At 43.8% G+C, this 26,774-nt stretch overlaps 1 protein-coding gene across 3 annotated transcripts in view; it reads left to right on the top strand.

Moving 5' to 3' along the window:
• The window catches only part of efr3a (EFR3 homolog A (S. cerevisiae)), a 117,801-nt gene that overhangs the window by 55,638 nt on the left and 35,389 nt on the right, over nt 1-26,774 (top strand). For all 3 annotated transcript variants that reach the window (XM_087832566.1, XM_087832567.1, XM_087832565.1), the window contains 2 exons: nt 6,879-7,028; nt 21,904-22,044. In XM_087832566.1, the coding sequence (XP_087688692.1) occupies nt 6,879-7,028; nt 21,904-22,044 (291 nt within the window). The remainder of the gene's footprint in view (nt 1-6,878; nt 7,029-21,903; nt 22,045-26,774) is intronic.

The raw sequence follows: 26,774 nt of genomic DNA, 5'->3' as shown, positions 1-26,774 counted from the left end.
TGTCCGCCATTACCCGCCCGAAACCGGAAGTGACGTCATTTTGGCGAAAGGGCCTTATAAGCCTATGTTGGTGTTTTTAAGTCATGTTTGACTTTATGCTTTTCTGTATCGTTCCTGGGATGCTTAGAACTCAAATTACACTGTTGGAAATAGTTTGTTTTGATGCATTATAATAATTATTTTTATTTTTCCTGCAGTGTATAAAAAATAGTGTATCTCAAAAATAAAACTATGAAGACACTCAAAATAAATTTCTCGTGGTTGGAAATTATTTTGTGCAACTTTTTTGTATTTACAGTTTTGAGGGATAAGCCTCTTAAATTTCTCTAACTAGAAATATATGTTAAAAAAACAAAATGATTTTCAATTTTTTTTGTAGTTTATTGCACTTTTTTGCAATTTATGTAATTACTATGCACTTAATGCAGACATATTATTAAGATTTGGGCTATAACAGTTGTATTGATGTATGGAAAGTTGAAACGCTCCCACAAATGGCTCCACAGCATGTAAAAACATAAAGATAAGCTCTAGCGGACTTGGTTCTATGGCAGGTCTTAAAGGGTTAAATAGCCTGTGGCAAATATATTAGTGTTGTCTTCTCACTATACATGCTCTTAACTTTATGCAAGAGAAAATAAAGTATAAAAAAATTATATTTTTCGCAAAGAAACTCCGTCTTGTTGTTTGCGACCTGGTGCTGCTGTACGTGCACCCGGATTTGCGACATGCTTTACGATAACTCAAAACAAAGACTGCACCCTCGGCACTTGCTGTTTACAGACTGCGTACTTTCTAGATGACCACAGGTCAGGTGGTATATTGTGATATAAAATAATTCATATCGTGATAAATATTTTTCCATATCGCCCAGCACTACTCCACAACTCAACTGTTGTTTGTTGCACTCAGGAGAGGCTGAATAATCCTAAATTTAAAATATAACCATTGATTCTCAATCAAAGTTATAATTTTCCTCCCCTGCAGCAGTCTGAGTTAGTGATTGGTTTCCTTTTTGTGTTCAGGCCGATTCACTCGAATCTGGAAGCAGCGAGCTTTACTTCTAAAATCTGGGCTTCATGCCGCGACATCATTTTGGAGTATTATGAAGACATGTCATGGTGCTCTTCCACCGCTGAAAATGTCATGAACGACCTCTTTCAAGCCAGCGAGGAAACAGACTTCAGTCAAAAGAGGGGCGTAAACAAAACCCCCCCCCCACTAGAATCCAGTGAATAAAGAATTAGACTTACGTCTGACTGATTTAGATCTTCTGAGGGGGCGGGGCTTGGTAACACCACCACAGGAAAGCATTGCTCCACCGGCCAGGTTGAAATATAAGGATCTGAAATGATGATGATGATGATGGAATGATGTGTTGGGAAGGCTCTGCATAAATGAGCGTACCTGCCTGCATTGCTTCCAGCGTCAGGAGCTCATTCTTCCCTCCACAGCAACAACTTCACTCACAGTAATGAGAGAATACAGCAGGAAACTGATTTGTCCCGTTGGGCTTTTAGTCGTCTTTAATCTTTAACGTGGATTTGATTTTCTTTTATCTTTCAGAAACGTTTTTATTGTGTAATAAAGCAGAAATCACAGCCTTTAAATGAGTAATATTTCATGGCAGCATCACTAAAAACAACAAAAGTAACTTTGCTTGAACCTGACAGGTGGTAGTCTGAAAGCTCCCTCAGTTATCTGCTGGTGAAGGTGTTATTTAGGAAACATTAGCAGTTTTATTAGGCGATGATTTGTTGAAACAAAGATGCAGCACAAATTTGAGACCGAGAGGAAAATGGCTGGTTGAGAGTAATCACTCACAGTCAGCAGTCTTTCGAGACGAGAGAAGAATATATAATGTTGCAAGCCCACAGGATTTGGAGCTGAGGAGAATAATAAACAGTCGAGCGAGCCGCGTGCAGTTCAGAAATATAAAGTCTTAAAAGAAACAAGCAGGAGCTGCAAGTAGGGAGAAGAAAGTCAACGCCGATCCACAGACTGTATATAAAAGACAGAGGTAGTCCACGTGATGTTGCTCGGTGTTTTACGACGTCTCGCTGTGAAGCCTCAAGTCTTTTTGTACCTTTGAAAAGGGGACCTGACTAGTAAGGCTTACGATGTAGCTGATGCAAAAACTTAAAGCTGCACTCTTTCTAATGACTCTAATAAAAATACTGCAGTGCAGATTTACGCTACGTCCACACGTACCCGGGTATTTTTGAAAACGCAGATTTTTCTATGCGTTTGCACCTTTCGTCCACATGAAAACTGCATTTTCGGTCACTGAAAACAGAGATTTCTAAAAACTCTGTTTTTGCATTTACGTGTGGACGAGAAAAACGGAGAAAACGCAGCGTCAAAGGTGTGCGCCTTTTTTGACGTCACACTGTGCGCCACGTTATTGTTTCGGTGAAATGAATTTCTACAATACTGTTACTGTTACTTGTTCTCTCTGCAGTGTTTAAATGCTTACATATACACACAGTTACTGTCCCTCCACACATACGACTCGGTTCTGCTTCTATGCCCCAGCTTTGTTTACTTTTTCCCACCGAGGCTTCTAGACTTCTGATTGGCCAACATTTCTACACGGTTAGGAATATAGCGCCACCTGCTGCTTTGGCATGTTCCTAGCAGCGTTTTCTTTCATTTCTGCGTTTACGTGTGGACGGGATTATTTTTTAAAACGAAAACGGAGAATCTCAGTTTTCAAAAATACCCGTGTACGTGTGGACGTAGCCTCAGGCCGACACCTTCTAAACTAGCAAGGTGTAAAGACTTGGCAGCATAATAAATGCAAACAAAAAGAAAAACATTTTTGATTAAAACATGAAAGAACTCGACTCCACCAATAGCTGCTCCGTTTCCTGTCTGGCATCTTTGTTTTACTTTGTTTACGCTAATTCTTAGTTTCAGGTTGAGGGAAGGATTACATCCGTTTTCAGACCCTATCTGGGTCCAGGTCATGTGGGCAGCAGTCTTGCCTGAGATGCACAGAATTGGAAATGCCTGAAACTAGGGCTACTCGATTATGGCAAAAATGATAATCACGATTATTTTCACTGAAATTGAGATCTCGATTATTTATTTAACAATAACAATGTATTGAATAATGACTTTAAAGATTGTCATAAAATAATATAAAATAGTGCAAATACTGATAACAGTGCAAATGTTTGCAATATAAGAAATAAATGAAAGATGTAAACATCTATGTTTAGTGAACTTTGCAGTGTTGCTCTGTGGTGCAGCTACGACACTGTAGCAAAGTTTACACACTGTGTCTACTTGATCCACGTCTGACTCATGAACCCATAATGTTTCCACACTGAAGTTTTTTTTACCTCTTTTCAACCAACAGCAGTCACTCTCCTCTCCAAATAACTTCTGCTGAGCTCTCCGAGCTTCCCTTGGGTCCTCTTACTCAGCGGTCCCCAACCCCCGGGCCTCGGACCGGTACCGGTCCGTGAGTCGTTTGGTACCGGGCCGCGAGAGTTGAGGCTCAGGTGTAAAATGTATAGTTTTCAGGGTTTTTTATCGGTTTTCAGCATTATTTTGTTATCGAGTTTATCGTTTACTCGGTTTTCCTGGGTCTTTTCACGTGTGTTATGAATAAATTTTCTTTTTTTCGGTACCGGTACTAGTTTTATTTTGTTGTATTTATCCGCGACACCTTAAAGGCCGGTCTATGAAAATATTGTCGGGCATAAACCGGTCCGTGGTGCAAAAAAGGTTGGAGACCACTGATCTTAATTGTTGTGACGCGTGTTCGAAACGCAGAGAGGTGCGCTCGATTTGCCACACGGAGAGTAAAGCACGAGGGAGGGGCTAATAATCGGCTCAGTCATTTTTAATGATCGTTGAAAGCCCAGATCGTAATCGAGATTAAAATTCGATTAATTGAGCAGCCCTACCTGAAACACCTCAGCTACGAGGTGTCCAGGAGGCGTCCTGGTTAGATGCCCAGTCTCAGGAGCTCTACTCTGAGTTCTTCTTGAATGACAGAGCTCCTCACCCCCGTCTTTAAGGGAGAGCACAGACACCCTTGTGAGGAAGTCCTTTTCCATCACTTGTATGTTCGATCTCACTACTCAGAGCTCATTGTTCATTGGTGAGGATAGGAATGTCGTACCATGAATTGGGGGCTCGTCCGGGATTTGAACCCGGGACCTCTCGCACTCCTAGCGAGAATCACAGCCCTACTTTACCACAATAGAAGGTAAAACATCCACATTACCCTCTCCATCAGTGTCCCGCTGCGTCCTCGCCTCACTCATGAACACGACGCAGAGATTTACATTTTAAAAAGAGGCAGACGTCAGGCGCTCGCATTTTTACTGTGACACTGAGAAACTCTCTGCTTGCGATCTTTATTGTAAGTAGGGTAAAAAATAGCTGGTTTGGCAGCGGCGGTGAGGTTGTGACACCACACAGCACGTTAGAAGATGCTCTCCCCGCCGGGGCGCTCGTCCTCTGCATTAAAACAATACCTGGAGACTTCTGTCTCATTCACTGTGAAGATAACTTCCCTCCTCCAGATTTTCTGAAATCTCACCGCAGCAGCTGAGACCTCTCCGAGCGACGAGGTGTCTGCACGTATCTGTGCATAAAAAGCCTCTTTTATCTCCATTTGTATGTATGAGGGTGTGTGCGTGCTGCAGGTTGGTTGAGGGTGGGTGGTGCGGTGAGAGCCAGGGGATGCTGGGATTGTTTTTGAGTGCGCTCTATACCTCGCCTCCACCGCTGAGCTATAAACGGTTTGATTTCTGACGCTGCTTCTTTTTTTTTTCCTCAGTGTTTTATTCCGCTCAGCAGTGTCGGCTGTAGGTGGAGAGGAATTCCCAAATAGGATTTCTGTGGCAGTGATTAGATTAGTGCTCAGGCGAGGTCATCAGTGTTGTTCTTTGTGTTATTGCTCATGGAGTTATCCGTGTCCAAAAACGAAATAGTAAAAGGTGAAGTCGGCCTCACTTTGCTCCTGAACATTTCTGCTGCGCAGGCTGTTGAACCTCTTCTCAGGCGGAAAATTAGATTAAGTCAAAGGTTTGGATGTTTTTCCTCTGAAGTCAGATAAGATTTGGAATTTGAGGGAAGAACTTGGAAGGTTAGTCTTTAGTAGCGAGTTATTTGAGAGACATTTTCAGATTAAAAGCACCGTGATGTTGTCTGGTAGCTGTTTGTCCATGACCAGGTAAAACTGACTTCACTGGGGACACTGATGCTGGTCTTCCAGCAGTGTCCAGGTTACGTTAGCCTTAAGCCTTTTTAGTTCCTGGGTTGTTCCTGAACATCCTAACCAAATTCCTCTCGCCTGAGGGTGACAGTTTGCCCACGTCTGGAAGCAAAGTGGTGACGTATGTGAATATTTATTAGGGGTGCAACGATACACAAAATTCACGGTTCGGTTCGATACTTTGGTGTCACGGTTCGATATTTTTTCGATACAAAAAATGTTCATGCTTTTTTAATTTGTCATTTATTAAAATTATAAATATGTATTTTAACTCAAAAGTACAGTTTTTAAATTTAATGTTGCTGAAACAACAAAGTAATAAAATAATAAATCTATCTGATTGAGGAATCACTCATCTTTGGAAAAGAGAGTTTATTATAGAGAAATGTCTCTTTCCAAAATAAAAGCTCTACTATACGCTTCTTCTGGGCTATATTCTCAGCAGCATATTAAACATATCAGGTCCCCATAAGGAGAATCATGTGCTAACGGCTGTCTAAATGACTCGGGTAAAGTTTGTAGCATGCGTGCTTGTTGTTTTTGTCTGCTTCCACTTGTCTTTGCACTCGGATGATGTCGGAGTAAATGTGCAGTCATATTCGTTGTGTTCCCACTAGTGCTGTCAGCGTTAATCTGAAATGACGTTAACGCCACAACACGGCAAATCTCCGTTAACGAGCTACTGCGGATCGCCCCGTGCGTGGGGCTGGACGGCCAACACGTTAACGAGCTAACTGCGCTAACGCAGTAGTTCCCACCAATGTAATTGAGCATTGCTGGCACATCCAACATACTGTTTTACTTTTGTACATGACGCGTTTACCTTCAGGGTCATACGTCACATGAAAACCAAAATAGTTCCAAACGCCAGATCTGAATGAGGGTGGGGGAGGTTCAATTTGCCATGTTGCAACGAGCTTAGCTTCTGTCTCGCTAGCTTGCCCTGCGCTCAGTGAATCTGTGTTCGACTACTCCGCCTAGGCTGCACTGTCGAGCGCAGATCCACTGAGCGCTCAACACAGACAGCACCGTCAGAAGGAAAGTTGATAAAATAAATTAAAAATTTTGTATTGTTCAATACATATGCGTACCGAACCGAAAGCACTGTATCGAACGGTTCAATATCGATACGAGTATCGTTGCACCCCTAATATATATGTACGGTCATTTTAACTGATGATCTTGGAATCCTCAGTTATTCAGAAATATCTCCCAGTCTGTGTAAATCTACAAGGAGTTCCTCAGATTTTCCCGTTGTTCACAGTGTTGGTCAGTCCAGTGAGTGCTGTCAATCTTGTTTATGCTGCAAAGAGAAACTAGCACCTGTAGTCGATGATGAACGCTAACGGGAAGCTAATAGGCCTCGGCCTTTTCAAGTTAAAAGATATAATTTCAGTACCACTTATAAAAAGTTGTGTATATATTTGACCCTGTGTGGATTCGAGGAAATGAATTAAGTTGTGCACCCAGATTTGTTTTTAAAGTCTGTAATGGTTTGTGCTGTTCAATGCTGCTTCATAGAAACCATTAAAAGCCCAAAATGACCGTGACATTCATGCCTGTGATGAGTGATGTAAACTTCTGTCCACAGCTGGATGTGTGCCTTGTTCTTCCTCTGAGTCTCTCTAATCTCTGCCGTCAGGATCCGTGTGGCCGGGATCAAAGGTCTGCAGGGCGTGGTGAGGAAGACGGTGAACGACGAGCTGCAGGCCATCATCTGGGAGCCGCAGCACATGGACAAACTGATCCCATCCATGCTGTTCAACATGCAGGACAGTGAAGACCTGGACAGGTACGACACACGCCAAAGCAGCCACGCGCTCGCCTCGAACCGAGACCTCCCTGCCGTGCGTCGTGTTCCCGTGACTCATTATTCTCTGCCCTGGATGTGGAACTGGAGCGACGGCTGTCTCTCAGGCAAATGTTTGATTTTCTGAAGTGAGAGCTGTTCTATTTCAGAGGTGACCTTTTTTTAATGGGCCACACAGTAACGCACAAAAACTGCCAATCAATTATGCTGAGCTGCTGCTTTTCTCTCCAGGCAATCAGCAAAGTCAACTAGTTTTCCTGCAGCATCAAACTTTTCTGCACACGCGGGAATGAGTGTTATTGTTGTGAGGCCAGCTCTCATATCCCACAATTCAGCTGTCACCTTCACCAAAAAGTCTCCAATCAGACAGGATCTGCAAATCACGGAGAACGATTGAGGCCTCGGAGGTATGAAGGCGCAGTGCGTCGTAGCTGCAGGGCTCTCTCTTAATGATAGGGTGAGACGTTCGGGAGCCGACACTCCTGCAGTGGAAGAAGCAAGATGAGGTGGTTCGGGCATCCACCTCCTGGGTGGGTGTTCCAGGAGGAGGCCCTGGGTTAGACCCAGTTAGGCTGTCCACTGATAACTGAGAGGATGAAGGATAATCAGGGCTTTTTACTGCTTTAAATAAAGCACAGGTTCAAAACTTTACAGACAAATAAATGCAGTGATCAGGAGCAGTTTGTTCCAGCTCAGCAGTCGCCAATCAAACAAAAACCTTCTCATCTGGAAAGGATGATGCATTCCTTAATTACATCTAAACTGGACGACTTCACTGTGTTTGCAGCCTTGCTCTGTTACAGAATCCAGTTTAAAGCCTGTTTGTGTTTAAAGCCGGTCTCTCGCCTGCATGTGTGTCCACATATTCCCTCGAAATCATTAAGGTCTGAATCTCAGTCAGTCGTCATCATCTTTGCTGTTGCCCCGCCTCTCTGGAATGACCTGAACGACCTCAGACGAACAACCTCAGGGACTGTTTCCAAATCTAAGCTTTTGGAAGCAGCTGATTTCTGTGTACTGTCAGTTTTTTAGGAACCGGTTTATTCTGTGTTAGTGTAGCGCACTTTGGTTTTAAACGTGCCGTAGAAATCAAGTTTGCTTACTTGGCTGTCTTGACTGGGAATGCCCACGTGCCCCCACGGATGAGCTGGGAAGAGGGAGGTCTGTGCATCTCTGATGAGGATGCTGCCCATGACCCTGCAGACAGGTCATTAGCTTTAAACTGGTGTTAGACTTCAGCTCTAGACTAATCCACAGGTCTGGTTGCTCATCATTCAGTCGCCATCTTTTCCTCGTACATGTGTGCTTGAGGTGTTCACCTCCTCCTCTGTTCACATCCTGCTGCTGTCTGCTGTGATCCTCGGGATGATTTTAAGCTGTCAAATCCACTCTGAGAACCAGCTGGACGACAACATTCGACAATAGACTCCATCAGACCCGGCCAACACATGAAGCATGTCGTAGCCTTATTTACGCGAGCTGTATCTGACAGCATGCTTCCTGCTTTCTTTAGAGTTTAGAGAGGCTTTTATTGAACCGGAGGGACAAACTGGTTTACGCCACAATTTTTGGTTCTCTGACGATACACCTGTTTTTCATCTGCAAAGTGGGAGGAGCTAATTCAGGCTCTCCTGTTTGCAGCATTAGAGACTCCGGTAGAAAGTTATCGTTAGACTCTGGAGCTGATACAAGCAACAGAGCTTCACAGACTCCAGATTCAATAATCAGTTGATAATTTTTGGTTCTGTGGTATTTAAGATTCTGCTGGTTTCACAGTGAGTATTAATATTTATGCTTCATAGCAGTTTAACGCAGCTCATTGTTCTGTCTGAGATACAGAGAATATAAAACATTTAAATTTAATCATAAAATAAAAACAGCTAAAATATTAAATGATTAACTAGACTCAAAGTATTTGTCTCGCGGCTGTAGAACTGATCCTTAGTGTCACATTGTTATTGCTACTGTTTGTAGTCCAACAGTTGTCATCATCTGTCAACATCTGCCTTGTTGGTGTTAATGAAGCTTTCAAAGAAACTCTAGTCGGACTTATCTTTAATCAAATGATTGTGTCTCCAGGTTAAAGCACGTCTCTGTAAAAGTAAAGGTTTTTCTGTTGTTAATAATCAAACTGACAAAAAACTGACAAACTGACAAAAAACTGTCAAAATAAAGAAATATAACAAAACCCAGAAAATGTTCACCAAACAAAAGACTAAATAAAATAAAAAAATCACCAAAACCCCACCCTCCTCTCCACAGAGCAGGAGCACGACACACACCTCGGAAACAAAGGAGCGCTCTGGTAGGCCACACCCACACAGAGTCAACGTCACAGCAGCACAGAAACCTCCCAGCTGTTGTAAGGTCTGTGTTTCCCAGTAATGTTGGACCTGTTGAATAAAGTTAGTTGATGATTAATTCAATTCAGTTTTATTTACACAGCGCCAAATCACAACAACAGTCGCCTCAAGGTGCTTTATACTGTAAGGTAGATCCTACAGTAATACATACAGAGAAAAACCCAACAAACCCCCTGTGAGCAGCACTTTGGCGACAGTGGGAAGGAAAAACTCCCTTCTAACAGGAAGAAACAACCAGCAGAACCAGGCTCAGGGAGGGGCGGGGCCATCTGCTGTGATTGGTTGGGGTGAGAGAAGGAAGACAGGATAAAGACATGCTGTGGAAGAGAGACAGAGGTTAATAACAGATATGATTCAATGCACAGAGGTCTAATTATTAGTTATATTTTCATGCCGATATTACGTCCACACTCGATAGACTCCACAGCGCCCCTGGTGGCTGATAATTTTCAGAGTAGGTGTTTGAAAAAAGACTGGACTGTGTGTGACTTTCAGGTGTAATTTCAGCAGGAAACAAAAAAACCACCAATCATGCAGGATTAAGAAAGACAGTGTAGAGAAGCTGAAAACATGATTTATGACCTCAGTCGGGCTGTTGTTGAGTTCCAGATCAGTTTTTCTACAATTCACCAGCTATAATCGAACATTTTTGGCAGAACTGTGTTGTGTGGTGTGCACGTGAAGATGAAAGATCAAAATCCTGACCGTGCTTTTAATTATACCCAGCGACATTAAAACCAGTTACCAGCTCTCAGGTGTATTTGTGCCAAGAATTCATCTGAAGCTCATTAATCAGCTGAAGAACCCGAAGACGGGATAAAAAAAGACGTGTCCTTCGTTACAAAGTGACAGGCAGAGAAAAATACTTGCGTTAGTAAATGGAGCAGCGAGGGCAGGTTTTTATGAAAGGAAACAAATCTGTACCTGCGTGTCACCTCATCATAACTCCATTTTCCCTCCAGCTTTTATTCCTTCCTAAACATTTCTCTTATCGTATCTGAGCAGAGTCCTGGGACAGAGCAAGATTTATTGCTTTCACAGTCTCTCATTCCTGCTCTCCTCCTCAACGTATTGTTGGGTAAACGTGGAAGAGTAGCGACTCTGAACCCTCACACGAGGAGTTTGGGAAGCGGTTTTGCTTTTGCAGAAACGGTTAGCTGATGAGGCGTGTGCAGGTTTTATAGATCATCGTCATTAGAGGCGGAATTTGATTTGGTATTTAGTGGGAAAGGATTCACCAACAGCTGCCAGCCAGGAAGCCTTCTCATTAGGGCTGCCACGATTAGTCGACTAGTCACGATTATGTCGACTATCAAAATCGTCGACGACTGATTTAATAGTCGACGATTTGTTTGAAGCTTTGTAAGATCCTGAAAGACCCAGGAATAAGTAGTAGGATTTAAGAGTGTAATAACGAACTGAAACAGAAGATGGCAGCACTGCATGTACAAGGATGCCAGCTGCCGTTAAACCCCGAAGAAGAAGAAGCTGTGTCCCAGAATTCATAGTGCGGCCCAGCTCAGTTTCCAACAATGGCGGCAGCTAGTTAGTTTTAATATTACTCTTATTATTCTTTCTGGGTCACAAAATAAACGTTTAACATATTTTCAGGCAAGAATGTAGCTGTGTAAACCTCAAATATCTGCTCAGTTTATCAAGACACCACATATTTTCAAAAGAGCTCCGACGTTTTCGGAGACGTCTGTTAGCCACTAGCTCGATAGCTAGCCGAGGGCTAGGCTAACTAGAGCCGTGAGAACACCGGACTCCCGGCTAATCGTTTTCAAACCCACCGCCGTCTTTCGCTACTCAGGTTAAACATGATATATAAGTCACTTAGATAACTTAAAAATGTTATTGTTTGGCTTTTTTTAGTATTTTATTTGTTCCTGAGTAAATCGGTTTGGCTGAGATTAAAGTTATAGTTTTTACACAGCTGAATAAACGTCAAGCAGACAGCTGATTATCAGAAGTGTGAGATGCTCAAGAATTTACTCCGGTGTCCTGTTATATTTTAGATAGCAAGGAGTTTATTAAACTTCACCGAAACAATCTGCAAATTTCATTAAAATTTAATAAACTATCATCTTGTCTTTATTTTTAGTTAGCACATACCTTAAACACTTAAAGCTGTAAGCTAATGATAGTTATATAAGAGCAGATGCTGCTGGTGCAATAAGCTGTACGTTTTACGTCAAATGGATGATGATCTGATTAGTCGACTAATCGCAAAAATAATCGGTGACTAGTCGACTATCAAAATAATCGTTTGTGGCAGCCCTACTTCTCATCATGTTGTAATCCAACGATACACTGTCATCATCTTCTGGGGGCCTCATGAGTGTCGGATGGGGGCGTGCAGCACAATTTGTGTTAGATCTCAGATTGCGTTCGATTTCGGCCTTCAGTGATGTGTGAAAACTGTAATTACTCGGTTTCATATGTTGAAGGTAGGCGTGGGCAATATAACCTCAAAATTATAACAGCATGACATTATTGCATTTATTCATTTAATAATGGTTTTGTAAATCATGCAAAAATATACCCAGGGTTAATATGGATGGTGTGTTATGGCACAGTCCTAGTTGCAGGACTCCGGCTGGACTCTATCGGAAAGCCTTCATGTACTGGAAATCCCACAGGTCCCGTCGGGCCATGAGCTGGAAGTGAACACACAAGCATGAGTCTCGACCGCTTACGTAGGTTACATCGTCGCTCTACAGAGATTCAGCGCATGAACCAGTGTGACAAAGAAAGGGCTAACAAGACCCAGAGCTCCCAGTTCATTCTGTTCTCAGGACTTTAAGAACCCCAACGATCAAATGATCCCCGTGAAGAAGCACGTGGCAACTTTGGGGAGGAAGAACTCCCTTTTCATAGGAAGAGGATTTATTCAGTTTGACATGATAAGATTAACGCTGTAATACAAACCCAAAATATGACCGCTGGTCACGCTGAGCAACCGAAGGATCTTGGCTTGTGTTTACTTGGTTGGTGCGTTTTCTTTTCCTGCTTTCTAACAAACTCTTCCGGTTTTCTGTGTTTCTCGCTCTTCTTTGGACCTTTGACGTCTTTAATTCAGCAGCGCCTGGAGAGTCAGAATCCAAAGTAAATCCTGCCGTTGGATCTGCCATAAATCGCTCGGGATCATCAGGTCGGCCGACGGAATACAAACCTTCACCTGAACTCGAGCGGAGGAATTACTGCCTCCCACACACCTCAAACCTCATTTTATTCACTCGGCCCACAAATCCAGGCTCGCATCCAGGTGAAGGAGGAAATCCCGATGTCGTGCTGAGGAGCTTAGTTCTGCTCCTCATCCCCTCCCCGGGCTGGGAGAGATGCTGTGCCTGCACTGCAAAGATCAACATGACAGAGCACAAAGCTCTTATCAATCTTCTCTGTCTTTGAGACAGTTATTGATTTAAAAAAGAAAAGATGTCTGAAATGTACAATAATAGTGCGTCAAATATCTTTTCTTGTTTTGAACGAGTGCTTTGATCATTTGCAGACATTTTCTGTCACATATTTAATAAGAAAATTAACCCAGAACTGAAGTAGTTACATTAAGCAGATGATGGTATCTCTTCACTCTCCTCGCTTTTCCTCCTCACCTCCTCATTTTTATCACCTTCTCTCCTGATTTCACCACCTGAGCTCCGTTCTGTAGAAACCTCTGCTTTCTCATTTGTGTGGTTTCCATGTGAACAAAATGCTATTTTTGGACCTGCTTTTTGCCTCCTTTTGACTCTTTTTTTCCTCCTTCTCTCGCCTGTTTTTTTGTTTCCTACCTAAAGCTCCACAAGAAGCTCGCTCCCTTCAAACACATGTGGAGGAATGAGAGCGCTGTGGCTGTTCGGACAGGCTGGTGTTCCTGTCACCCACAGGTGATGGTGGGAGGTTACTTCCAAGCATTCAAAGCAGGATACCCAGGGGTCATTCGAGTTCAACTGCATGTGAACACGTTTCTAACCAAAATTGAGGATCAGAATGAAGATTTAAGTGACTTTGAACGCGGCACGGACGTTTGTCTGACTGTTTCAGTACCTGATGATCTGCTGGGACGTTCCTCACAACAACCCTTAAAGTTTACAGGGAATGGTTTGAAAAAACCAGTGAGCACGTTACGCTTTTACGGTACACCTTTAAAGCTTAGCTTTAATTAATTATGCTGATCTTGAGATGAACGTCTCCTGTTGAAGGAACGAGCTTTGCTGGACCAGCGTGAAACACGGGTCTCTCTATTTAACCGTCATGCTCTCTTTGTTTCTCGTGTTTAATTCTGCAGTTTTATTTCCTGCTCCTAACAGTCCAATCACCAAATCTTATCTTCACCATTTAAATGGAAATGCACCTTCCCAATTCCCTGGGATAATTATTCTGCATATCTTCCTTCCCCGCTGTCCTGGGGGAGAAATATCTCAGCGGTAACGGCAGCGTTCGAGTCGTTTCTGCGACTTAATGAGCAGAAACCCCGAGCCGGATCTGAGGCTGGAAGTGTGCTCTTTGAAGGAGGCGAGGTAGGATGTGTGAGGTTAAACATGAAGGATACGTGGTTAAATATTTAAGTCTGACTCCTGCCTTTAATCTGTCCTTTTTGGCGTAGATTGACTGAACCGCGAGTCTAAAGTTATGAAATCATGAACTCCAGCCACACTCGAGTCACGTTACATTTTTCCTGACATACAGGAAAGATTAGCACTGCCGAAAGAGGTTTTACCTTTCTCCAAAGTACGGAGCCCCGCAGGGGACATGGGAGAAAAAAAAATTAAGACCGACTGTTGCGAGATCTCGCAAAAGTTTTAGCCGCATTCTTCGGAGGCCGCCAGCTCGAAGCCGACCGGGAGGTCGAGGCACGATGTGCCGGGAAAGCGGTGTTCCTCCCGGCTGTAGTAGTTCTCGACCTCCCGTTAGCTTCGAGCTAGTGGGTGTCAGATCTCCGAAAACGTCGGAGCACAAACCGAGCAGGTATCTGACGTTTACACACCTACATTCACGCCTCAAAATATCTTAAAAGTGTATTTTGTGACCCAGAAAGAGGAATATTACAACTAAGTAGCTGCCGCCATTGTTGGAATTCAACTTTTGCGAGATCCCGAGTTTGTTTTGCGAGATCTCGCAAAAGTCCGTGTTAATGTTTTTTTTCTCCCATGTCCCCTGCGGGGCTCCGTACCAAAGAAACATCACTATAGTGATAAAAATGCTTTTTAACCAATTTTTTTTTTTTAAATCCGTTTTATTAATTCAAGCTAAAAAAAAATAATTAAATAAATAATAAAAATAAAATGGTAAATAAACTAACACAGTTTTTTTTTTTTTTACTTGACCATATGCAGAGGAGTCAGTTTGGAAGAATTTAAATCTCTGAGTTTTTTCATCTCTGAGCCGTTTTACTTGGATTACATGCAGCAGAGTTTTATTCATACAGCACCGTTTCACAGCAACAGTTCGATGCACTTTTATATCGTGAAGTAAAAACCCTGTGATGTTAGAGAGAAAACTCGTGATCTGTCCAGCTGCTCACGAAACATCTGCCCTATTCCCAGTGGGTACTTAGCATCAGCAGATACTTAAAGCTAATTCATCTTTGAATTTTGGTTAATGTTGTCCCCCTTCCTGATTACACATCACTGCTGAGGGAATATTCATGTCAGGCTCTAGACCAACTGAGCCTTCGTCTTGTAGCTGCGTCCACTAGAAGACTCTGAAAGTCTTATAAAACACTGAAGTCTGGTTTCATCCTCACATCTGTGTCAGAAGTCAGGTTGGGAATTATTTGGGTGTTACTAAAAATGGGGAATTTTATTTAATACCTTGAATGAAACTCTTGAAACTCTCAACTTCACCACAGAGGATTTTAAATCAAACACAAAACTACAAAAAATGTCCTCGTGCACAAACTTGTGGATCCAACTAAAGGTTTTTAGCCACGGACTGTGAGGGTTTGTAAACTGCGGGGATTTCCCATCATGCTCTTCTTCAACATTTACATGGAAAGTGAACATGAGGCTAACAACAATCATGTGTTTCAATGTCACTGTTTGCATGACCCAATCAAAAACTGTACAACAACACACGTTTAATATTATCGAAAAAGGCCTCGCACAGCTTTGACCTTTTCTTATGAAATGCACGACCACCTAACGCCAAGCGATCGAGCAGATGAGCCGGCCTTCAAATCCAAACTGTTATTTTTCTATGACTCTGACATGGTCTCACTCACTCATTCCCCCCACTGCTAAAATAGTTGATCAGATTCAGATCGTGGACTACGGTCTGGTTTCTCTGAGGCTAATTGCTGCAGTTTCTTCTCAATTAACCTTTGACCGGAAAAGCAGAATTTTTGCCGATCCATCTTCCATGGCTGGAAGATAAATCTCAGTAAAACCCGACCCTTCTGGGCAGGAGTTAAAATCCATGTGAAACCAATACCCGCATAAATATGAAGCACACGTCTGCAGAGATGTAGGATTGTGACACATTTAGTTTTAGAAGCTGTTCAGTCAAATCTCTTTTTTTCTCTTGGAGCTTTTATTGTCTCGACTTGATCTCTTGGCAGGTCTTGTATACCTTCTAAAGGCCTGTAATGCCCTCTGAAGCTTTCCCAAACTTTGAAGAATAAGTAAAATGCTAACGTTCGTCTGTACAAACTGACGGTTCAGCATCGAGTAGAAGGAAGCTTCTCTCACGAGGCAGTTAGCAGTTATTTGAGGAGTTTACTGGTGACGGTTTAGCTAAAAAGAGCTGGAGAAATGAAGAGCGGGTGGTCCGCTGAGGATAGTATCACCTCCCTGCAGGGTAATCATTAGCCATCTGTAATCAGGCACCTTATCATGTTGCTTTGTTCATGCGAATGCAATCACACGCAGCTCCATGCAATCACAGGAAGCATAGCTTGTGATGTGCATTTTATTTTTTCTGATAAACCAGTTTTCTTCTGCTTCTCTCGTCGCTCTGCCTCGTTTCTCAAAATCTGGGAGGTGAAGTGAAAAGGAAAAGGCTGCCTGGACTCGTCAAAAATCTCTCCCTGGGGAGTTCAGACTTGTTTCTCCACGGATTGAAACATCTTCCAGTGGCAGGTGAACATTTGTTCTGCACTTTTCTGCCCATTCGGATGCTGACCTCCCTCCTTGGAGCAGCTCAGCATCACTGCGGTCCAGCAGCATCCTGTCAAACTAAATGTCTTTCTGTCGGTTTAATAGTGTGACTCAGAGCTCACCACTGAAACACAGTTTGACTCTCGCCTCTGAGGGAATCACTGTTGTGCTTGTTTGTTTGGTTTTTTTCTTCCTTCTGATAATTTTGTCCCCGAACTCGGGCTCGGCAGCATGTTGTCGGCTTTCTAATCGAACCTCAGGAGGCTGCTGGGAAGCAGCGGTCAAGGGCGTTGGATCCTCTTAATTGCGTCTTGGGGAAGGCGGACGTGCCCGGCGTGCAGAAACCAGAGAGGAAGGCGAACAAAGCCTCCTCCTGCGTCACGATTAACTGGCTGCCTGTGTTGCTCATCAGCACACACACCTACATACAAACACGCAAACACACTCTCTCTGCCACCTTGGAAACGACTTTGACCTCTAACTTGTCTTAACTGCCTTAATCTTTGTAATCACACCACCGTCGTTTCTTTAGAGCACACTTCTCGATTAAATGCACGCACACAACAGAGGCCTCAACAGTACAGGATTGTACCAGAACTTTTTTCCTGATAAACGTGTTAGACGGTCATAACTTTGTCATTTTGACATGTAACTTGAAAACTTTCTTAACATTCAGTTCAGGAAGCGACCGCTGAGGGTTAAGAGGACAGGGAGGAGTGGTCAGTGCATCAAGGAGGCTTTCCTTAGAATATACACATCTAGCTAACACCGCTGAAATCCAGTGAAGACACACACATTGATCTTAACGATGTGCTGATTGCTTCACAGATTCATCTGCTGCATTAAGTAACCTGCAAACATCAAAAGCTTGCAGTAGCTGCTGGTTTACACATTAAACATAAGCTCAGAAATGAAAAGTAAACCAGGATTAAGGAACATGTTTGCATCATTCACATAAACTCTGTGTTTCATCTCATAGACCCTGATTTGCCTCACCAATAATCATTTTCTTACTCCTACTGTTTGGTACAATAGTAGAACAGTAGGAGTAAGAAAATGATTATTGGTCTATTTTAATATTTTTGTCTGTTAGAGGCACAGCTCTGTTAAACCACTCCAGTATCTGTTTCAAATTAAAAGGCCTATAGCATTTTAGTGGACAGAAAATATTCATTTCTCAACCGGACTTTAATTGTGAAATCTGCAGAAAACTCCAGGTTTTTTTTTAGCTGATTTCACAGTAAAAGTCCTGTTAAGAAACACACAGCATAAGAATATCTACAGCTGACAAAGCAAAGTCTTAAGTTTAATTTTAGTAAGCAGGTTTCCGTCTCCTGAACCCAAACTGGGAGCTGTTTCCACGGAGGCGGGGCCTGAAAGCTGAAGGCTCTGCCTCCCATTCTACTTTTAGAAACTTGGGGGAAGAGAGGAGGATGTTACTCTCTATGTTGTTGGTGCATTTCAGGAGGACGCTGCTAATTAAGTTACACAATTACAGGGTGAATTCGCGTTTATTATTATATTTAGATCTTATTTATTTATATCTGGATCTGAATGAAGGAAGCCAAGAGAAGCCAAAATGGGAGAAATGTGGTCTCTCTAGTCCCAGTTGAGTCTTTGGATTGACTGAAGCTCTTTATTATTTCCATGTTTACCCCGAAACGCCACCATTTAAAAAATAATGTGAGTAAACTTGTTCTTTTAAACTGTAGGACATCAAACATGAACTTTTCACATGTGCTGTAAATCCTTTCAGACTTTTTTTTTCCCGTGGAGGCTTGAAATTGAGTTTCTGTCTGACCGGGTTTTTTGTTCTGGAATGTTTTAACAATTTTTTTCCTAAAGTGAGCAATCATCAGGAAAAGTCCGTCTTCAGTTTCTTCTATTTCATTAAATAACAACAGCCCACCTCCTATAACATCAGAGATTTTCATTTTTGTCTCATTTCCCTGCTTCTAACAAGCAATAAGCATTTAATTTCCCCTGAACCGCCCGTGTGGGCTGTCAGTAATTGCATTGTTTCCCTCCTGAGAGCTGGCTGCCTACGGTCCATCTGTGACCAGGCTTATTGCTCGGGAAAGGATTTACTATTGCATTATTTTATCAATATAACACATAACATGAGGCTCTCCTGGTCTCCGGCCAGGACTGTGGATTCCTGGCAGCTCTGCAGGAAAACTCATGCAGAACAAGTATTTAGAGTCCAGGACCAACAAGACGGCAGAAGAAACCAATTGGCAGCATCTTTCCTCCATCAACATGAAGCATTTGGAGTTTGTTGCTTAAAATAGGCCCGCGTTGTGGCTTTGTGAATAATAACTTTAGTCTGCATTTATTAAAGTACTGCAACACCTCTTTGGAAGGAGGTCCAGATGCAGCAAACGGCGTTCGAGATGATTACCGTGACCTTCCCCAGTCATCGTAGTTACTAAATATTCAATATAGAAATCTTCAGAAAGTTCATTCATGGTGTCTTAAAATCCTAAAGCGGTTCATTCGTCTTGCAGACGAAGCCATTCCCAGACTTCGGACCTTTGCGGTCCAGTTTGAAATGTCCAAAATCTTCCGTGACCCACCCAAACCCTGAACTCGGATCATCACATAAGCAGAAAGTTTAGTTTTTGATCATTTGATTCCCAAACAACAGCTTTAAAATCCAGTTTAAATCAGATTTTCGTCACCTCGTGCTGAGATGAGACGAGTTCAGGACCAAAAACAGGTCCAACGAGGATAACTGGAACAATGACAGGGCATTAATAAAGTGCATAGCTGTGTTTCAGTAGTTCAGTTTCTTTTTAAAATGTTAATATTTTATGATTGTTTTAAACTACATTAGAAAATCTGAGCCTACAGGCCCTCAAACTACACAGGTATTATTATTGTTGGGTTTTTCTTTATAAAGAAAGTGCCTGTGTTCTTTATAAATGCAGGCGCTGTCTATACAAACACATTTAATCTCAAACCAAATCAGTTTTATATCCACCGTCTCATTTTGTGAGTGTCAACATGGTTTCAATGTTGTTAAATATGATAAAGTTATTGTACAAAAAGTCCCCACTGACTCTCAGGAGGTCAGGAGGAGGCACTCTGGTGTCCGCACGCATCACTACAACAATACAATTGCTTCCTGTTTGTGCTCTTGAGGCTGGTTTATTGGAGCACAGGTGCAGGACAACCGCCATCCTCGGGGTTTCCCAATTTTAGGGTGTCCTAAAAATCTGAATGATAAAATATCAACCAGGACCCCAAAAATGGTCAACATCCATGTTGACCTTACGTGGCTCATGTACGTCGCTGACAGCCCTCTGCAGCATCTTCAGGACCGCAGTTACCGACCGCGCCGCTTCACGTCAGTCTCAGTCAGCGCGGGAAGCGGGAAAGACGCTCCCTGCGGCGGCGCTGTCTCGGACAGCTTGCACACCTCAGATTTCACACCTCGCCCAACGAGCTCGAGCTTCAAATAAGTTGAACTTTAACCCTGTTGTCAGCTGACATTTCACAACAGGTCCAGTCTCGTTACAGAGAAGAGAGCCCACGGGCGTGAGAGGACTCGCTTCTCATTGGCTGCGAGGTGACGTTTGCAAATTACAAAACAGGAATCCTCAACATTTCTTCCACACCTCGGTCCTGCTTTCGTCATCGTCTGACAGCTCGTTAGGATTACTTTTGTTATTTTCTGATATCAGAATTCGCTCTGCTGCAGCTGCAGCGCTAAACATTTCTCGGTGGGCTTACTGTCACCTCTGCAGAGCCACACTCCGAAATCTTCCGCTCATTATTGTTTACTCATTCTGCTGGGCTGCAGCTTCTCAGACTGTTTTCTTTTTCTGCAGGTGACAGTGATCCACCAAAGTCTGTCAGGATTTGAGTTTTGGCTCAAAAGGCAGCTCAGTTATTAAAGCAGCTCTGCATTCATGCCTGCAGAACGCAGCTTTATTTATTATGACAAAAGTATGACTTCTACAAATTTGTGTGAGTGAAAAAGGTTTATTACAAGCAACAAATGGGTTTATTGGGAATGAACAAATGTACAAGCTTGTTAAAATGTGTTATTAACCCTGAAGTGGAAGGTCTGTGTATGTTTAAGTGTCTCCAACACCTTTATTTTGTCTTTTAAGTGGTCAGACTCTTTCTGCCAACCTTGAATGTCTTCAGTTGTTTTCTATTGTAAGGTAAAGCGCCTACGATTATAGAAAGAAAACCCCATATTAGCACGCTCTTGGCGAAAGTGGGAAGGAAAAGCCTCTGGCGGATCCAGGCTCAGGGAGTGGTGGCCATCCGCTGCAACCGGTTGGGGTGGAGGGAGGAGACGGGACAAAAGAGCTCCAGAGGTTGATTGCAGGCAGACCTGCCTCTTTTTAGCTGTTCTGGAAAGCCAGCAGAGAGACGTCATCTCTGCAGAGTGTGGTCTCACAGATGGGCGTCTCATCCTTGTCAGATGTTGAATAACCCAGACTGCATCCTTTTGATGTGGCGTAGCGGCAGCTCTGCTCTGAGCTCCTCAGCCCGTCTCTGAGGCTGAGCCCACGCACTCTTCTGCTGCTTGCATCTTCGATCTCATTCCTTAGGTCACTACCCAAACTCGTGACTGTGGCTGCGGCTACCTGACCAGTAAATCAAAAGCCACTGCTTCCTGCTCAGCTCTTATTCTTTTGCTTGTGAATGTCTACGACGCGTGGGATAGAAGGGCATGGCTGCTGTTGGCCGTTTCTAGAACTCTGTGTTTCTTCTCTGTTTACAGTAGTTTCATCTTTATCTGGTTACTGTTGATTTTATTACAGTTTTTAAAGGTTTGAAGGTTTGCACTGTTGGTTTGCGATAGCTGACCCATCGGACAGGCAGCCGGCCTGAACGCTCAGTCATTCAGTCAGAAACCTCGATGATTCATCAGTGAGCCAATCAAAGTTATTGTTTCAGTCCTGACTTCTTCTCTCTTTTCTGATGTCGCAGTGAAGGAAGGCCTGTACATCTCTGCCTGGCACAGACTTTGCAGTGTTTCTGTTTCCTCTGTCTGCACACACACACACACCCCTCTGGTTGAGGCAGGTCGATGCCCTCATTGATTTCTCCTTTTTTCCCAGCTGCTCTGATTGATTATTTTCTCCTGTTATTTTGTACTTTTTCTTTCCTCCTTGCTTCCTTCCTTCCTTCCTTCCTTCCTTATGGCCTTAAAGCTTCTTGCATCGTTCCTCCTGTACCGATTTTTGTGTTCAATGTGTTAAATTGATTCTTGGTTGTTGTTCAGTCATTTAAACATTAAGTAAATAATTTGCTTTCTTGTTTTCAGTCCAGCTTGTTTAAGCTGTTTGTGTTTCTTGTAAACGGTCACCGCGGGGGAGTATTTTTAATTTTTCTTTCTAAGCATCCTCTCTGTTGTTGTTTTGGTCTCTCTGGCAGGGCGGGACACCCCAACACGCCATCGGGGGCGGGTCAGGATGGCGAGGAGAACCCATCAGCGCTGGCTGAGAACTGCTTCAGAGAGCTGCTGGGCCGAGCGGCGTACGGCAACATGAACAACGCTGTGCGACCCGTGCTGGTGTGAGTACCTGAAGTATCGTACACTCGCGACTTACTGTGATAAGCTCCCCATAAGTGTTCCAGATGTCTGCTCCGGTTTCTCATCAGGAGCACGGTGGATCCACGAGTGTTTCAGAAACGGAGCATTTAAGTCTGCCGGTAGTCTTTTATTTTGAAAATTGACTGGCTTCTTCCTGCTGTGCCTGTATTTGACTTCCTATGCAGTGTTTGATCCAGAGTTTGAGCAGCTGTGCTGAATCCATGCGGCACTGCGGCTGTTATTGATTGAAAAAATAATAACAGCATCTCTGTGTTTGCTCCACATCGCCTGGGCGTCGTCACATTCCTGCCGCCTCCTCGTTACTCTGCTGAAACACGGCAGATTTATATTACATATCGGGTTCATGACACAGAGAGGAGGAGAGGTGACGGGACGCCAAATAAATCTGCCGCCAATAAGCCAACACACACACACACACACACACACACACACACACACACACACACACACACACAGGTTTATATATATCTATACACTGGCTTTCTTTCATTTTCTCTCTGACTCCCAGCACACAGAGGAAATTAAATGAGCTCTGTTATCAGCTGCCACGTGAATGCTGCACACCGCCTCCAGCCGCTGATCATGCCCTCCCCTCATCAACCCCTCCTGGGACTCCGAGATCCTCGACACTGCTCCTGTTGGATGCACCGGCCCGCCACTCGGCACTGTCCGCCTAAATTGGACAATTACCGAGCGAACGCTGAGCCCACTGAGGTTTGCTCTGTTTCTGCACCGATGAGTGTGGGCGGCTTATTTATCCTCCCCGGCTCGTGCAGATATTTAAAGTAGCTGTTTAGGTTTTTGTGTTCAGCAGCCTGGCTCCGTGGGCGGTGCTGTCAATTTGGTTGGTTTAGGCTGGGCCTCCGTTCCACCTGCGATACAGACGGTGGATTTTATAAAGATGCCACTTCTGAGTCTGTTCGAAACAAAGAGGAACAACAGAACAGTCACAGTTTACACATTTATATAAATATATATTTTCTAAATCACATCATGTTCGAAATGCAAAAACAAGCCATGCGTTACCATGCGTTACCATGCGTTGTCATGCATGGCATGCGTTACCATGCGTTACCATGCGTTACCATGCGTTGTCATGCATGGCATGCGTTACCATGCGTTACCATGCGTTGTCATGCATGGCATGCGTTACCATGCGTTGCCATGTGTTACCATGCGTTACCATGCGTTGTCATGCGTTGCCATGCGTTGCCATGCGTTGCCATGCGTTACCATGCGTTACCATGCGTTGCCATGCGTTACCATGTGTTACCATGTGTTACCTTGCGTTGCCATGCGTTGCCATGCGTTACCATGCGTTACCATGTGTTGCCATGCGTTACCATGCGTTGCCATGCGTTACCATGCGTTGTCATGCATGGCATGCGTTGCCATGCGTTACCATGCGTTGCCATGCGTTGCCATGCGTTACCATGTGTTACCACGTGTTGCCATGTGTTACCTTGCGTTGCCATGCGTTGCCATGCGTTGCCATGCGTTACCACGTGTTGCCATGTGTTACCTTGCGTTGCCATGTGTTACCACGTGGTGCCATGTGTTACCTTGCGTTGCCATGCGTTGCCATGCGTTGCCATGCGTTACCATGTGTTGCCATGCGTTACCATGCGTTGCCATGCGTTACCATGTGTTACCATGTGTTACCATGTGTTGCCATGTGTTACCTTGCGTTGCCATGCGTCACCATGCATTGCCATGCGTTGTCATGCATGGCATGCGTTGCCATGCGTTGCCATGTGTTGGCATGCGTTGCCATGCGTTGCCATGTGTTGGCATGCGTTGCCATGCGTTGCCATGTGTTACCATGCGTTACCATGCGTTACCATGCGTTGCCATGTGTTACCATGCGTTACGTGTTACCATGCGTTGCCATGCGTTACGCTGCTCCAGCCTCAGACCATCACGTGCATGTTTCTACATTTCATGACAGGAAGCACAGAGCTGCTGTCAGCCTGCAGCAAAGTTACCCAAATCAAAGATGATGGCAAACTCAGCTGAGAGTTTATCTGCACAGCTTTTACTGTAGCTTACGTAGCTTTAGCGTAGCTTTGCAGCTGAACAGTTCAGTTTAGTTTTGCTGGGAAAAGTCTGAGAATGGTTTTAATTGCTGTTACAGAAACAAGAGCTGCTGCTCACCTGCTCAGTCCACACTGCCTGGGCTGACCACAAAGATGGATGCTTTTAGATCTTTATTTTTTTATGTGTTGAGTTGTTTTAAATTAACACTGTATAAAACATGATATGTTACACTTATCAGTTGTGACAAATCCGATTTTCAGAAAGCTGAAGTTGGGGAGGGTCTCTGCCCGTGCAGCCATCATCAAACCACGTCTTTATTGATACGCGCTGAGGTGTCAGAACTGATCATTGAAGGTCGTCAGAGATTAGTTAAACTCTCAGACCGGCTGTGAGAAAAGAAATGAGCTCAAATCATTTTTTTCGCTCTTCTGTGTTTTTGTTGTTTCTTCAGCCTGGAGTCAGAGCGACGACTGTTAATTAACTGTATAACCGCTGCTTGTATTTTCAGACGGGGGGAGCGAGCCTCTTAATGCTGCCATTAGCAGTTAATTACACAATACCACTGTGGCTGTTTGACATCTGCAGGGCCTCTTCAGGAAGCAAGCGGCAGCTTTTCTCACCTCTCGCTGGTTTCGTGCCTCAGAGCTTTTTCAAATAAATACTTGAACGCTCGCCGTCCTGTCTTCTTCATTTCTTCCTCCTTTGTTCTTCCTGAAACACGACCTCAGGCTGACCTCACATTCGTGACCATCTCATTAGTGACCCGTTTGACCCCAGATCAGTTTCTTTAAGGGATACAATGCATCCCCACCTGTTGCAAACCCGCGTCAAAGATGTGCTCGATGTCACATCGATGGCAATTTGTAGCGATGGAGCTACAAACTGGCGTTTCCCATACGTTTCTTTCTTTCCACTCCGGCTTTATTAAACTGTCTCGGCCTGTGTGAATCAATGCGGCTGTCTGTCAGCAGAACACAATCACCAGGAGGAGGAAAAGCTTTAAATAGACAGCCTTCATTTTCTGTCTCATTCTGTGGGCTGTGAGCTGAACATGTACAGCTTAGCAAAACGACATCTCTGCAGTGGGGAAAACTCTTTTATTCCCAGGTCTCCAGCTTCTGCGTTACATACACATTTCTGTTTCTTCTCTGAGATTATTTAGCTTTCGTTTAGAAGAACAAACGCCTGGAGCTCATTTGATGAAGACCTCCACCTGCTGCTGGAGGAGCTCAGATTGAGCTACGCAGGAAATGTGCAACAAAACTATCAGCCTATAAAGCTCAGATTCTCTGCAGAGCTGCTGAGAGGTTTCACCTGGACTTTAAGCTCTTCAATCAAACACGAATCAGAAGGGTTTCTGCAGTGATGGAGGAAATATTCTGGTCTGTTAAAGTCTAAATAAAATCACTGATATTTTTCTTTTAGTAAAGTATGACATGTAGGAAAATGGCTTTTCAGATTTAGTTTGTATGATGCAATTATTAGGTGAATTTATATAGTCCTCTTTTATTTATCAAGGTTAAATTTTCATGGACAGCCCTGTCACATCATGCAGTAAAGCATGCATTGGTGAAAACAGCAGCAGCATTTTACTGCGTCAGTATAAACATCCATCCCTCTTCAGGTCTGGGGTGTATCCCAGCTGTCATAGGGGAAGAGGCAGGGTACATCCTGGACAGGTGTCGCGTCTATCTCAGGGCTAACACACAGACCGATAATTCACACCTCAATTCACAATAACAAGTTAACCCTGTGCATATTTTTTGGACCGTGGGGAAAGGTGGAGCACCTGGAGAGAACCCGTCCAACTCCACCTCCATAGCACCATCCTATTGCCCCAGTATGAAGTTCAGTTTCAGTCTGTTCTCGTTCCCGCGGTGTTCAATAACACTTCTGTCAAAGCTGCTGGTGTTTGTCAGACACAGAGTGTTCTTTAGGGAGAAAGGTTTGTCACTCCCAGCTCACTATTCATCAGCCATCAGGGTTAGCTTTGTGAAGAGGTGCTTTTTAACCTGAATCTCCATCTTTTCCTGACAGGTTTCAGTGCCTAAAGCTTAGCAGTGAGTGAAAGTGAGTGAAATATAAGACCCACCCTCCCTACATGCAGTTTGAAGTCATCTGAAAGTAGCCGATAGTCTCACGTCATGGCGAGGGAAACAATGAAACATGAAGTCAAATAAAAAGTTCCTCAGTCTGCAGTTCCTCTAATGTCCACTCGAGGCTGCCTCCAGAAGCGAGTCAGTCCCCACAGTGCGCTGCTTCCAGGTCTGAAGAGTGAAGCCAGCACAAAGGTGCTTTAAACATGTATTCTGTTTAATAGCCAGCAGGGGGCAACACATGGTCGCAAAAAGACTATCAGTTATATTGAATTCGATTGGAGATCCGAGCAGTTACTGTAGTAAACCGTGGACGCTGCAAGAGTCAGGAAGGAGGATTATCGAGGGTACGTTCAAGAGTACCAATCAGTGATGTCACAGTGGCTGTGCCCATCTTTTATATACAGTCTATGGAGAAAACAAATACAATCAGCAAGTGGGCCAATTAGGGCTGGGCTATATCATACCGTTCACGGTAATACCGGTGTAGTTTTGGGCAACGATAGGAAAATGAAACATCGCGATGGAATATGGGTAAAACGCGCATGCGCAGTGCC

The sequence above is a fragment of the Neolamprologus brichardi genome, chromosome 18 (assembly GCF_056152115.1).
Source record: "Neolamprologus brichardi isolate AB-2024 chromosome 18, ASM5615211v1, whole genome shotgun sequence".
Classification (NCBI taxonomy): domain Eukaryota; kingdom Metazoa; phylum Chordata; class Actinopteri; order Cichliformes; family Cichlidae; genus Neolamprologus; species Neolamprologus brichardi.
This window is presented reverse-complemented; position numbering and strand designations above follow the sequence as displayed.